The 14,757-nt window shown below is 35.2% G+C and overlaps 1 protein-coding gene across 6 annotated transcripts in view; it reads left to right on the top strand.

Moving 5' to 3' along the window:
• LOC127549878 (cytochrome c oxidase assembly factor 8) overlaps nt 1–14,757 on the top strand; it is a 35,898-nt gene that overhangs the window by 5,831 nt on the left and 15,310 nt on the right. For 5 of the 6 annotated variants that reach the window (XM_051978301.1, XM_051978303.1, XM_051978305.1 and 2 more), the window contains exons 2-4: nt 9,629–9,826; nt 11,247–11,310; nt 14,603–14,693. In XM_051978301.1, coding sequence (XP_051834261.1) covers nt 9,629–9,826; nt 11,247–11,310; nt 14,603–14,693 — 353 coding nt within the window. The remainder of the gene's footprint in view (nt 1–9,628; nt 9,827–11,246; nt 11,311–14,602; nt 14,694–14,757) is intronic. The other variant, XM_051978302.1, reaches the window with a different exon arrangement.

Below are 14,757 nucleotides of genomic sequence, written 5' to 3'. Positions count from 1 at the left end.
TGACTCTTTGCCCTCTGGATGCTTTTCCTACCTGTTTGCTTCTTTTCTATCTTCCTTTCAGCTCCTTTATCCATTTTCAGTCTTTCTGTAGCTTCCACCTAAATTGCCTCTGATTGTGTCCTCTGAGACCAAGAAGAACAATTGGAATGCTTCTTCCACTGGAGAAATACCCCTTCCAATACTTCCAAAGGTACCCTCATTTATTTCCCCCCTTCCTGAGTCCTCCCCTTAACACTCCTCCATGCCAACTTCTCCTGGTTCCTTTATCTAACTCTTTTACTTTCTAGAATTAATTTCCCCCTTTTAAAGTTAGAAAGGATCTTTGAAGTCTTTTAGCCCTAGTTCCTCATTTTACACATAAGGAATAGAAGCCTAGATTTTTTTAAATTTAATTTTATTTAATAATAACTTTATATTGACAGAATCCATGCCAGGGTAATTTTTTACAACATTAACCCTTGCACTTGCTTCTGTTTCGATTTTTCCCCTCCCTCCCTCCGCCCCCTCCCCTAGATGGCAAGCAGTCCTATATATGTTAGATATGTTGCAATATATCCTAGATACAATATATGTTTGCAGAACTGAACAGTTCTCTTGTTGCACAGGGAGAATTGGATTCAGAAGGTAAAAATAACTCGGGAAGAAAATCAAAAATGCAAATAGTTCATATTCGTTTCCCAGTGTTCTTTCTTTGGGTGTAGCTGCTTCTGTCCATCATTTATCCATTGAAACTCAGTTAGGTCTCTTTGTCAAAGAAATCCACTTCCATCAGAATACATCCTCATGCAATATTGTTGTCGAAGTGTATAATGATCTCCTGGTTCTGTTCATTTCACTTAGCATCAGTTCATGTAGGTCTCTCCAAGCCTCTCTGTATTCATCCTGCTGGTCATTCCTTACAGAACAATAATATTCCATAACATTCATATACCACAATTTACCCAGCCATTCTCCAATTGATGGGCATCCATTCATTTTCCAGCTTCTAGCCACTACAAACAGGGCTGCCACAAACATTTTGGCACATACAGGTCCCTTTCCCTTCTTTAATATCTCTTTGGGGTATAAGCCCAGTAGTAGTACTGCTGGATCAAAGGGTATGCACAGTTTGATAACTTTTTGGGCATAATTCCAGATTGAGAAGCCTAGATTTTAAGCAGCTGACTTGCCTGTCTTTTCTAAAACACAGCACATAGTAGTCTGGATTTTATCTGGCTAGTGCACATAATCTCTCTCACTTCCTGACACTGCCTTTTTAAATCCAGCTAAAGGTCATGTTGACTTTTTCAGTTGACAGACTTAAATACTTCAATGGTCTTATGGTCTTATCTTATGCAGGTTGCAGCTCAGCTCATGTCTCTGCCTCCTGTGTGATTCTCCCATAAATTTGCCAAAATAGAACCACCCAGAGTGGTAAAGGCTTTCACTTTTCTTTTGACATCATGAAGGTGAAAGTAAAGTGTCCTGGTGTCTGTCTATCCTTGCTCACCATGTCCCAGCCTCTTTTTTTTTTTTTTTTTAAATCACACATTCCTTAATGATATGTTACAACTATCTTTCTGTAATCCTGCTTTTTCCACCATGTTCCACTCCACATCCCTGTGTGATAATACTAATTTTTAATTCTTTGGAGACTTTTGTATTCCCTGTTTCATTGACATACAGCTGTTTTGGTAGAGTGTACACACATACTGTGTTTCCCCGATAATAAGACCTGTCCCGAAAATAAGCCCTCCCCTTACTGTGTAAGATTCCTCTAAAATAAGCCCTCCCCAGAAAATAAGCCCTATTGAGATTGCTGCTGTAGTGAAGGTGATCCCCTGCGCTACACGCTACATTACGGTACCCTCTGTATGCACCGTTCCCCCCCCCCCCCTCGGCCCAGTGAAACGCATGCCGCACTCTGAGCTGCATCCAATCAGAGCTGCAGCAGTGAGTGTGTCATCCTGTTCTTCCCCAGTGATTTGCTTGCTGGCGCAATTGAGAGCAGTGCCGTGGAGGAGCTGAGACAGGACAACATAAAAACCCGGTATGTAAGCGGGAGTGAGGGGGCATGATGGAGGATAAAAGAACTCTTTTTTTAAAATTAAAATTGCTGTCAATGTTCATTAAAATAAGCCCTCCCCTGAAAATAAGCCCTCTGGTGTTTTTCTGTCAAAAAATTAATAAGACAGTGTCTTATTATCAGGGAAACACGGTATGTATAACTCATACAGTTGTAGTGAAGAAGAAAATTGACCCAAGAACGCAACTTCTTAAGAAAAAATCCTACCTGGAAATGGTAGAATTTGTTGTTGTTGATGAGGAATTGGCTGGAGTAATTAAAGGAAGCTTAAAGAGAGGTTGCAGTAAAATAATATTCCATTACATTTGTGTGCCAAAATTTATTTAGCAGTTTCCCACTTGATAGATACTTACTTTGATTCTAATCTTTGCTACTACAAAAACTGATGGTATGGATACATTGCTCATATAAAACCTTTCTATAACAATCACAGAATTTGAGAGTTGAAAGAGAGGCAATCTACTTTCATATATAAAAGGAATCTATACTATAACATACTCAACAAATTGTGGGCTGTGATTCTTCTAGCACGTTCTTTCTCCTTTCCTGACTGTCATTGCAGTAACAATAGAGTACCATTTAAAATGTTTCTTTATTTGATAAGTTGCCATAGTAAAAACACATATATTATCAGGTGGCCAACCTGGTTTGCTTCTCTTTAGTTGACCAGTTTGCTTCTCAGAAAACAGATGCACTTGGTTAGTGGGACCATACACAAAACCCTTAAATGTATGCAGCAGTATATATTCTGTTTACACCACAATAAGGTATCAAAATAGGAACTTGGTGGCTGCTCTATCATACTATTAACTTATATTAAACTTCCTAAAACCCCTCAAATTTTTCTTTTTCATTTTAGTAGATGACTTGTTCATCTCAGTTATAAAAGTAAATTTTTTAAAAAAGTATAGAACTTTCTAACGGTGATTTTTTTAAAATAGGACTTTATTTTTCCTTTATTAAATTTTGTCTTCAGATCATAGATTTAGACTTGGAAGGCCATCTAGCCCCTACCTGTCATTTTATAAAGGAGAAATATCAGGTCCAGAGGTGAAAGTGATTTTTCTAATATCACACATAGAGTTGGTGGCAGAAGCAAGGCTCAAACCCAGCCCTTATGACTGCAAATCCATCATTCTTTTGACTATACTGTTGCTTCTTGACCTTATCTGATTTAGTCCATCATTCTAGATAGTTGAGATTTTTTTTTTGGGGGGGGAGGGGATCTTGATTCTGCTATCCAGTGTGTTAGCTATTTTCAAGTTTGGACCAAGCCTCTCGTGCTATCCTTGTGGAAAAGATAAAAATGGATAAATATACATAAGTGGATTCAGATTTTGTTGAATGGCTAGATATATACAGTAATTTTGCGATCTGTGCTAATCTTTTTTCCCCCCCAGCAACTTAAGTAATGGCATAGAAAGCATACTTATAAAAGTTGTATTTAGCACAAATATAAGAAGATGAATAACATGTTTGATGACAGAGTCCAATACTATCTCATAGGACATTGGGAAAAATCAAGTGAAAAAAAAAAAAAAGCATAATGAAGCTCAGAAACTTTCCAGGTACTAGATCTATGAAGAGGGGGCAGCAACAGGATAAAGAGGAGGAGTAGTTTTGGCCAAAAAAAAAAAAAAAAAGTGCTGTTCCCCTTGAAAAAAATCTTAGTCTTTCATAAAGCTGCAACTTCAGTATGTGAATCAACACTGAAATATGATAGCCAAAAAATTTAATGTTTTCTATGAGTATGTTGAGATGAATTGTACCCAGGGTCTCTGTGCTTTATTCTGAACAGACTATATTTGTAGTTTTCTGTTTAGTTCTGGGTGCTCTGTTTTAGGATGAACATTGACTAGCAGCAGCGCATCCTGAAAAAAGGTGAATAGGATGTGCAGCACTTCAAAATCATACCATATGATGGTCACATATCATAGTAGCATTAAGCATTTGCAGGATTGTCATCAGGAGGTAGAATTAAATTTGTTCTATCCCCAAAGATCAGATTTAGAAAAAACAGTTGAATTGTTAAAGAGAATGAGGGAAAACTTTCTGACAATCAAAGGTTGATGAACTTTGTCAGAATTGTTGTTGAAAGTATTCTTATGCAGTTGATTGTTGCTCTCTCCAGTTGCAGCACTGACTACAAGTTCACTTCTTCAACTTACTGGTTGAGATGGGAGAGTTGGATTACGCCCCCCATTGCCATCTTTGAGTTCTCTACCCACCACAGTAGAGGACCAGATCTCTGGAGAAGGTGTTAACTCAAAGGAATTTATAAGACAACATTTATCTAGTTTAGCATGATGATTAATAGTTCTCTAGTTCCATATGATTGATTTAATCCTACAACTAGATGTTAACTTAGTGGAATTGAGATAATGATTCTCTAGTTTACATGTACTTAGTACTTAGTTCTACAAGTTGACACCTATGACGATGTGCTTATAATTGAGTATATAAGAGCTAAGAGATCTGGGAGGGAGGACAGACTCGGAGATAGATAGAAGACAGAAGACTGGAGGCTGAAGGCCAGACTCTAAGACAAAGACCCTCTTGGTGGCTGTCCTGTCTCCTTCACTTCTCCACTAAAACCAAGGCTCATTTGGAGGTCCCCCAGAAAGCCAGCCCGGCCCCAGGCAAAGAAGACAGACTATGAAGGAGATAATAAAGACTTTGGACTTTATTCCTGATTATTCTTGTGGTGATTATTCTGCTGAGACCAGGACCCATTTGGAGGACCTCCAGAGAGCTAACCAGAACATTACACACCACTAGTATTAAGTAACTTTTTTTCCTTTGAGGTTCATTCAATCCATCTATCATTCATTCATAATTCTAGCAGCTATTGTCACCTAACTTCAGACATTCCCCATCTTTCCTCAATGAGTCCAGTGCCTACCTCAGTCTTTCCTTCCCAACACCTCTCATATTATAGTACTTCAATATTTATTCAATATACTCATTCAAACACCCCAACCTGCTAGTTACTTAACTTACTCTTTTCCCACACAACCTACTTCTCTAGTCCACTTCAGCCATGTATAAACTTGTAGTCCACACACCTATAAAAGAATCCATTAATTTCAGGAGATCTATGAACTTAAATGGAAAAATACATATCTTTTTTTTTTTAATTTTATAATAACTTTTTATTGACAGAACCCATGCCAGGGTAATTTTTTATAACATTATCCCTTGCACTCACTTCTGATTTTTCTCCTCCCTCCCTCCACCCTCTCCCCTAGATGGCAAGCAGTCCTATATATGTTCAATATGTTGCAGTATATCTTTGATACAATATATGTATGCAGAACTGAATAGTTCTCTTGTTGGACAGGGAGAATTGGATTCAGAAGGTAAAAATAACCCGGGAAGAAAAACAAAAATGCAAATAGTTTACATTTATTTCCCAGTGTTCTTTCTTTGGGTGGTAGCTGCTTCTGTCCATCATTGATCAATTGAAACTGAGTTAGGTCTCTTTGTCAAAGAAATCCACTTCTATCAGAATACATCCTCATATAGTATCATTGTTGCCATGTATAATGATCTCCTGGTTCTGCTCATTTCACTCAGCATCAGTTCATGTAAGTCTCTCCAAGCCTCTCTGAATTAATTCTGCTGGTCATTTCTTATAGAACAATAATAGTCCATAACATTCATATACCACAATTTACCCAACCATTCTCCAATTGATGGGCATCCATTCAATTTCCAGTTTCTAGCCACTACAAACAGGGCTGCCACAAACATCTTGGCACATATAGGTCCCTTTCCCTTCTTTAGTATCTCCTTGGGATATAAGCCCAGAAGTAACACTGCTGGATCAAAGGTTATGCACAGTTTGATAACTTTTTGGGCATAATTCCAGATTGCTCTCCAGAATGGTTGGATTCATTCACAATTCCACCAACAATGCATCAGTGTCCCAGTTTTCCCACATCCCCTCCAACATTCATCATTTTTTCCTGTTATCTTAGCCAATCTGACAGATGTGTAGTGGTATCTCAGAGTTGTCTTAATTTGCATTTTTCTGATCAATAGTGATTTGGAACACTTTCATATGAGTGGTAATAGTTTCAATTTCATCATCTGAAAATTGTCTGTTCATATCCTTTGACCATTTATCAATTGGAGAATGGCTTGATTTCTTATAAATTTGAGTCAATTCTGTATATATTTTGGAAATGAGGCCTTTATCAGAACCTTTAACTCTGAAGATGTTTTCCCAGTTTGTTGCTTCCCTTCTAATCTTGTTTGCATATTTTTGTTTGTACAAAGGCTTTTTAATTTGATATAATCAAAATTTTCTATTTTGTGATTAGTAATGGTCTCTAGTTCATCTTTGGTCACAAATTTCTTTCTCCTACACAACTGAGAGATAAACTATCCTATGTTCCTCTAATTTATTTATAATCTCATTCTTTATGCCTAAATCATGGACCCATTTTGATCTTATCAAGATAAGATATACGGTGTTAAGTGTGGGTCCATGCCTAATTTCTGCCATGCTAATTTCCAGTTATCCCAGCAGTTTTTATCAAATAATGAATTCTTATCCCAAAAGTTAGGATCTTTGGGTTTGTCAAACACTAGATTGCTATAGTTGACTATTCTGTCTTGTGAACCTAACCTATATCACTGATCAACTAATCTATTTCTTAGCCAATACCAAATGGTTTTGGTGACTGCTGCTTTATAATATAGTTTTAGATCAGGTACAGCTAGGCCACCTTCATTTGATTTTTTTTTTCATTAATTCCCTTGAGATTCTCAACCTTTTATTGTTCCATATGAATTTTGTTGTTATTTTTTCTAGATCATTAAAATATTTTCTTGGAACTCTGATTGGTATAGCATTAAATAAATAGATTAATTTAGGGAGTATTGTCATCTTCGCTCGGCCTATCCAAGAGCATTTAATATTTTTCCAATTATTTAAGTCTGACTTTATTTGTGTGGAAAGTTTTTTGTAATTTTGCTCATATAATTCCTGACTTTCCTTTGATAGATAGATTCCCAAATATTTTATGCTGTTGACAGTTATTTTAAATGGAATTTCTCTTTGTCTCTCTTGCTATGGATTTTGTTGGTGATGTATAAAAATGCTGAGCTTTTATGGGGATTTATTTTGTATCCTGCTACTTTGCTAAAGTTATGAATTATTTCTAATAGCTTTTTAGTAGAATCTCTGGGGTTCTCTAGGTACACCATCATATCATCTGCAAAGAGTGATAATTTGGTTTCCTCATTGCCTACTCTAATTCCTTTAATCTCTTTCTCGACTCTTATTGCAGAGGCTAGTGTTTCTAAAACAATATTGAATAATAATGGTGATAGTGGGCAACCTTGCTTCACTCCAGATCTTACTGGGAAAGGTTCCAGTTTTTCCCCATTGCATATGATGCTTATTGATGGTTTTAAATATATGCTCCTGACTATTTTAAAGAAAAGTCCATTTATTCCTGTCTTCTCAAGTGTTTTTATTAGGAATGGATGTTGGATTTTATCAAATGTTTTTTCTGCATCTATTGAGATGATCATATGGTTTTTGTTTGTTTGGTTATTGATATAGTCAATTATGCTAATAGTTTTCCTAATATTGAACCAGCCCTGCATTCCTGGTATAAATCCTACTTGGTCATAGTGTATTATCCTGGGAATGAGAAAATACATATCTTTAATTGATTTCCTTTTTAATCTTATATATTTTTGTTTTATGCATTTAAAATATTATTTGGAGGGATCTAGAGGTTTTACATAATGCCAAAAGGGGTCCATGGCCCTTGCCCCAGGGTAACAAGTTAAGGTTAAGAACCCCTGCCCTGAGTCAAATTTAGAAGAATTGAAGTTGCTCCCCAATTGGTAAATGGTCAAAGGATGTCAGTTGGCAGTTTCCAGATGAAATCAGAGTTATCTGTAATCATATTAAAAAATGTTCTAAATCACTTTTTTATTAGAGAAATGTAAACTAAAACAACTCTGAGGGTACCATGTTACACTATCTGATCGACTAATTTGATAGAGAAGGAAAATGACAAAATGTTGAGGGGGATGTGGGAAAATTGGGATGTTAATGCAACTGTTAGTGAAGTTGAAAATGGATCTAATCATTCTGGAAAACAATTTGGAGCTATACTCAAAAGGCTATAAAATATTCATATCTGTTGATCCAGCAATATATCTATGTCCCAAAGAGAATTTTTTTTTAAGGACCTATATATACATAATTATAGTAGCTCTTTTTGTGGTGACAAAGAATTAGAAATTGAGGCAAATCGGGGGAATGGCTGAACAACTTGCAGTATATGTGATGGTATACTATTGTACTATAAGAAATGAGGAGTAGTATGCTGTGATGACCGCGTATTTAAAATCAGCCAGAATCAGGAATTCAGGTTAAGGGAAAATCTTCAATCTTTATTGAAATGAAGAGGTGAAGAAGGATTGCGATAGCAATATGGGCAGACAGGCAGCCAGCTAGCAGAGGGGGATTGGAGGTGAAGAGCGGTCAAGATAGCAATGTGAGCAGCTGTGTCAAGACACCAGCCAGCAGTCTCTCCGCTTCCCTTTCCACCCCGCTGCTTCCACTCACCAAAAACGTCATTTCCTATACAACACATCAGGACTTGCACAAAGAGCAGGCGGGGGCCATTCTTTCTCCAAGCATATATATTAATAGAGTATGGTCCCATTACTATTTAGCTTCATGTACTTGGGACCTCAGTGCCTCAACTCTAGCCTCAGCCCATTACAGGATGCTTTCAGAAAAACCTGGAAAGACTTACATGAACTGATACAAAGTAAAGTGAACAAAAGTTGGATAGAGTGCATAGTCAAGAAGAGTTGAGTTCAAATTTAGCCTCAGACACTTCCTATCCATGTGACCCTGGACAAGTCACTTAACTTTTGTCAGCTTCAGTGCTAAAGTGGATATAATAATAGTATCTACCTCCCAGGACTGGCACGAGGATCAAATGAGATAATTGTAAACTGCAGATGCAAAAAACATAGCAGATGCTATGTAACTATTAGCTATGATGATGGTAGTGACATGATGAATAGTTGTTCATGTGAATTCTTGTCCCATGTCATTTCATTAATTGCAGTTCTTGTCTATGCTTTCAAATAAAGTTGTATAACTTCATTTATGTGAATGTTCCCTACAACCTCTCTCTCTTCTTTGTGTGTGCAGCTTTTATCTGTTTTCATATAAATACGATGTTCAGGATTTACCCAGTACTCTGATGACCTTCCTTTTGTTCTCTTAATATTTAGTGAATAACAGTGCAATATTTTGACTCCTCGCTTTATTATCTGATGCCTTTTATTCTTGTTACGTAACTGGCTTTTTCCTTTTATAGTCATATGTTCTCAGTAGTATCTTTTATGTCATTCTTTGCATAAAGATAATCACAGGTAACATACTGCACCTTAAGGATGCCCAATAAAACTTAAAAAGAAAATTAATGAAGCAATTTGGTGAATCTAGTTTGTTTATTAAACTTAAATCATTGTTGATATGTTTTAGTTATATATATATTAATATTCTTCTTCTTAAAGGTGTCAAGATCCTGCCCTCCTGGAAAATCTTGCAATGATTGGATTGGACCCCCAGATAGATATTCAAACCTCCGACCAATCAAATTTTATATCCCTGAAAATGAATCTCCTTTGGAACAGCAGCTTAGAAAATTAAGACAAGAAACACAAGAATGGAACCAACAATACTGGGCAAACCAGAATCTGACATTTAATAAGGTGAACTTAAGTTTTAACAAAATATAAGTTGGGTTGTTGGCCACTTGGTGGTGCTAAAAGTACCTTTATTTCTTTAGTTATTTGGTAGTTTACACTTAGTTTAAATCTCAATTCACTATATAAAAATAGTTTGAAAAGTCATTATTATTGAATTGTGAATTTGAAATTGTATGCACGCATTATACATAAAGAGTACAACTATGTGTGTAGAATTGTTTTGTGTAATTTGACCCTATTCTTTCTAAGATTTTAAATTTCTTTCCATAACATTTTATATACAATTAAAAATAAATATAAAAAATAAATTTTAAAAAATATTTTTAAAATTATAGTTTATAAAACTAAATATAAATATTTAAATTGATGTGTATATATGTATATAATATTTCTGGTGATCTGTCAAAAATGTGTATCCTATTCTGTGAGTTTAGAAGCAAGCTTTGTACAATCAGAAGTTTGTTTTAGAATTTCTTGTGCTCCCTATCTCTGTAAAATGCTTATGAAACTGAACTGAATTTTGGTAGTATAAAAATATGCAAGGAGATAGGAAGGAAATCGAGGTCTCAGACTTCTTAGATTTCTGTATGTTATATTCTCTTTGCGGATGTGGAAAATGAAAAAGAGAAGGAAATTGGGAGAATTGGGACAAGAATTAGGACAGGATGGTATGAGTAATAACCAGTAATTAGCAATCCGACATGGTGATTTTATTAATATTTCTAATTATGTTCATTATATTGACAAATATAAATTGATATTTATGTAAGAAAAACAGTTTTGAAGAGGGTTTAAATAAATAGAAAGCAGTGATTGATACTGCCAAATATAGGCAAATTTAGTACAGGACTTATAATGTGTTAACTCTGAGCTATCATGTTGTTCTGTGCAAGGCACTGTGCTAAACACTGTGAATACAAAGATGATATACAAACCTGATATTAAAGATCTTGAAAATGTAGTAAAGGGATAGGACATATATACCAATAGTTACACCATAAATCAGAATGTGATAAACACAGAAGACAAACCAATCAGAGAAAGATTGAGGAGGAAAGGATTTCTTTTAGAATGATAGAGTGGCACCCAAGCAGCATCTTGAGGTAAAAGAGCAGGATTTTATCATGTGGAGATGAGGAAGAAGGGCCTTCCAGATGTGAGGGATGGTTTGCTCAATGTCAAGAGAGGTAGAGAAGGGTAGGAAAAGAGAAGAGAATGACCAGTCCCTTATTCTGGATATAGTCCTAGGCTTACCTGGAGTGTGATCCTATGATGCTGGCACACCTGACCCTGGTACTGAGCACACCTTTCAATATAATAGTCCACAAAGGGAAGTAGGAGAAATAAGTTTGGGAAGAAACATTTGAGCCAGTGATAAAATGTCTACAATTTCAGTCATACAATTTCAATCATCATCTTTTAGGAAAAAGAAGCGTTTATTCACTCAAGATTGAAAGCTAGAGGTCTGGGACTGAAAGACGAAACAGGTTAGTTCAACAGTCTTTTTTTTTTTTTTTTTTTTTTTTTTTTATAAAGATGCCATTTTAATAATACTAATGTTTAGTGCTTCAAAGTTCACAAAACCTTTCATAGCTCATTGGGGACCTCACAACAGTCTTGCCAGTCTGATCTTACTAAGTCAAGTGATTTGCTCATGGTCCCCCAGCAAGTGAATGTCTGAGATAAGATTTGAATCCAAGTCTTCCTGACTCCCAGTTCAATATTCTGTCTACGAGGCCAGTTTTTAGACAAATAGTCTATTAGGCAACTTATTTCTGACTTGCATTTTAGGAAGACATTTTTAGAATTATGCTCAGGGATATTTTATTATTTCCCTGGTTTTCTCTCAAATGATTGAGAATGCAATCTATCTAACTTTTCTCTACATGTGCAACTTTTGTCCCTGTCTTCTCATATATTCAATATCCTCAAGGTCTTTTTAAATGTCTTTTAACATTAGAGTTATCAGAATGACAGGCTATCCCTTGCTCTCAATATGTACCTTTTCCCATCACATATTGCCTTCCTGATCTTTTTTAGGCTATTTCATGTACGTAAGTCATCATTGATTATAAGCCATTTACAATATATGCCCAAACTGTTAGATCACCCACCTCTGATACATAAGAGATGATGGTGTTTCTCAATTCACAGTCCTGTTGGCATAACTGTTAGAATAATGGTGTTTAAAAGAAAAGTTTTGGTCAGAGGCTCACAAATCTAGAGCTGAAAGGGACTTCAAAGGCCAGCTTAGTCCAACACTCTCATTTTGTAAATGAAAAACTGGAGGGAGGTTCATGGAAGTTAAGTGATTTGCTCAAGTTATTTATGTTGAGAGCCCTGGAATTGTTGGAGGTGCTACGTACTTTTATTTTGTTTTTATTTTTAATGTCTCATTAGTGCCTTAACAGATATCAATGTAAATTGATTCTCTTTGTTCTTCACCCAAGATACAACTGAGCAAAACAAACCAACATATTGGCCACAACTAACAATACATCCCATTCTACACTGGAAGTCCACTACCTCTCCTTAGAGGAGGAAACCATGTTTTGAATTCTCTGACTTCCAGGGCTTATGTTTTTTTGTTTTATTTTTTAAAAATCTTGTGTTGGTGCTCTCTCTCTTTTTTTTAAAATAATATACATATACACATATATATTACTATCACTTTCTGACTATTCCCTCCAAATGCTCCCTTGTAACCAGTACAATTAAATATAATAGAGGTAAAAATCTCATATGTACAAAAAATTTTGTAACAGTATTCTTTGTAGTGGCAAAGAAGTAGAACCCAAGGCAATGTCTCTAACCAATTGGGGAACAGCTGATCAAATTGTGATATGTTATTGTGTTGTAATAAATTTAAATAAATATATAAAAGAATTTGGAGGAATTTGTGAATATGGAAGCAGAATGAAGCAAAACCAATAAAATAATTTACATGACAACTATAATAAAAAGGATAAATGATGAACAGGCTGATTTCAGAAAAGCCTGAAAAGACTTACATGAAATGATGCTGAATGAAGTCTAGAATGAAGTCAGCTGTTTCCCATCTACTTGGGTTCTACTTCTTTGCCGCTACAAAACAATATTTTTGTACATGAGATTTTTACCTCTTAAAAGTGAGATTGCTAGGTCAAAAGGTTTATACAAAATGGGTATAATTTCAAATTGTTTTTCAGAACAGCTGAATAAATTTACAACTGTACATGCATTACTGTTCCTGTCATCCCACAACTCCTCTAGCATTATACTAGTTTGTCTTTTTACTTCTTTACCACATAGATGGTTATAAGACAAAATTTCAAAATTGTTCTATTTATGTCTTGTTATTAGTGATTTCATAAGTTCTATCATATTGTTATTGATGGTAAAGAACTTATTGCTACAGTTTTGCTAAGCCTGTTTTGTTCATCCCTTCTCAAAGCTGCCTTTATCCCAATTGTAATTTCTTATTGGATTTCTTTATCATTATTTGATCTGGTGTAATTTTTAGATTTTTTTGCTGGAATAGAAAATAACTACCAAATTAAATAATCCCAGTCTTCAATACCTCCCTTCCCTGTTTTCTCCAAGATAAAATAAAAGTTGTCTGTTACATAAGACTTTCTAGAATGTGATTCCAACGTGTCCTTCCAATCTTATTTTTTATTATTCTCACAGTACCGTTATTTCCCTATATGCTCCTTCCTGCTCCCTAGCAAACAAATAGAGACCGTGTCCAACAATAGCATCTGGCCTTTGCAAAGCACTAGATTAGATATGAATAAAAAGATACCAAAAACAGAAAAGTATATAATCTCTTTAATTATAATCTTTAGAATCTTTTGTGTGGTTTTTGACAGCAGCTGGAAAACCCCAATCCAGACCTGCCTTAGAGTATGGCCCATGAACTAAAAATGATTTTTGCATTTTGAAATACATAATACTTTAAAATGTGAAAACTGTCCTAACCTCAAATGTTTTTGCAGGCCACAGAATTTAGTCTGAGAGCCATAGTTTGCCAACAACAATTCTAGAATTAAAAATATATATATATATAGTAGTTTTAGGATTTCTATAGATACATATAGTATAAGTATCCTAAAACAATCATTCTTCCCCTATTCAATGTCTCTTTAATGCTATTCTCATAGAAGGGCCTACTATAAATAAAAGATAAAAATACTTCCAGGTCCCATCAGCTTTAGAGATGTATAATAAAGCTGCTAATAAGGATTAACAACTGGGAAGTCATTTTGATGTGATATACACTAATCTTTCCCCTGAGAAATGGCCTGAAACCACAGTTATTTCTTCTTTTTTTCCCATGAGGCATTTGGGGTTAAATGACTTGCTCAGGATCACACAGCTAGGATGTGTTAAGTGTCTGAGACCAGATTTGAACTCAGGTCTTCCTGACTTCAGGGCTAGTGCTCTATCCACTGTGCCACTTAGCTGCCCCCACCACAGTTATTTGTAATAAAATAACCTATATGATATATACACAATTTGGTATGTACACAGGATTGAATTTCACACTAGAATGCTTGAAGGGAAAGTCTCTCTCACCTAGTAACTCTGCTCTCTCATAATGGTGTTGCATTTCTTATTTTGTGTTTTTTAAATAGTAAAAAAGTTTGTGATAGGAATATAAATCTAAAATTATATATATTTCCTTATACTTCTTTAAATGATTGGAAGCAAAACTGAACTCTACACTCTAGTTACAGTAGAAAAAAATTTTTCCTGTCTAAATCTGTATCATTGTTTTATGTCTAAATTAACTTTCAGGTAAAAAAATAACATTGAATGCAGAAGAAATGGCAGACTTTTACAAGGAATTCTTAAGTAAAAATTTTCAAAAGCATATGTACTATAACAGGTAGGTATATCTTTATTTTAACACAGCTGAGAAAACTAAATCCAAATGGTTTATAATTGCACAT

Source organism: Antechinus flavipes, chromosome 2 (genome assembly GCF_016432865.1).
Source record: "Antechinus flavipes isolate AdamAnt ecotype Samford, QLD, Australia chromosome 2, AdamAnt_v2, whole genome shotgun sequence".
NCBI classification, from domain to species: Eukaryota; Metazoa; Chordata; class Mammalia; order Dasyuromorphia; family Dasyuridae; genus Antechinus; species Antechinus flavipes.
This window is presented reverse-complemented; position numbering and strand designations above follow the sequence as displayed.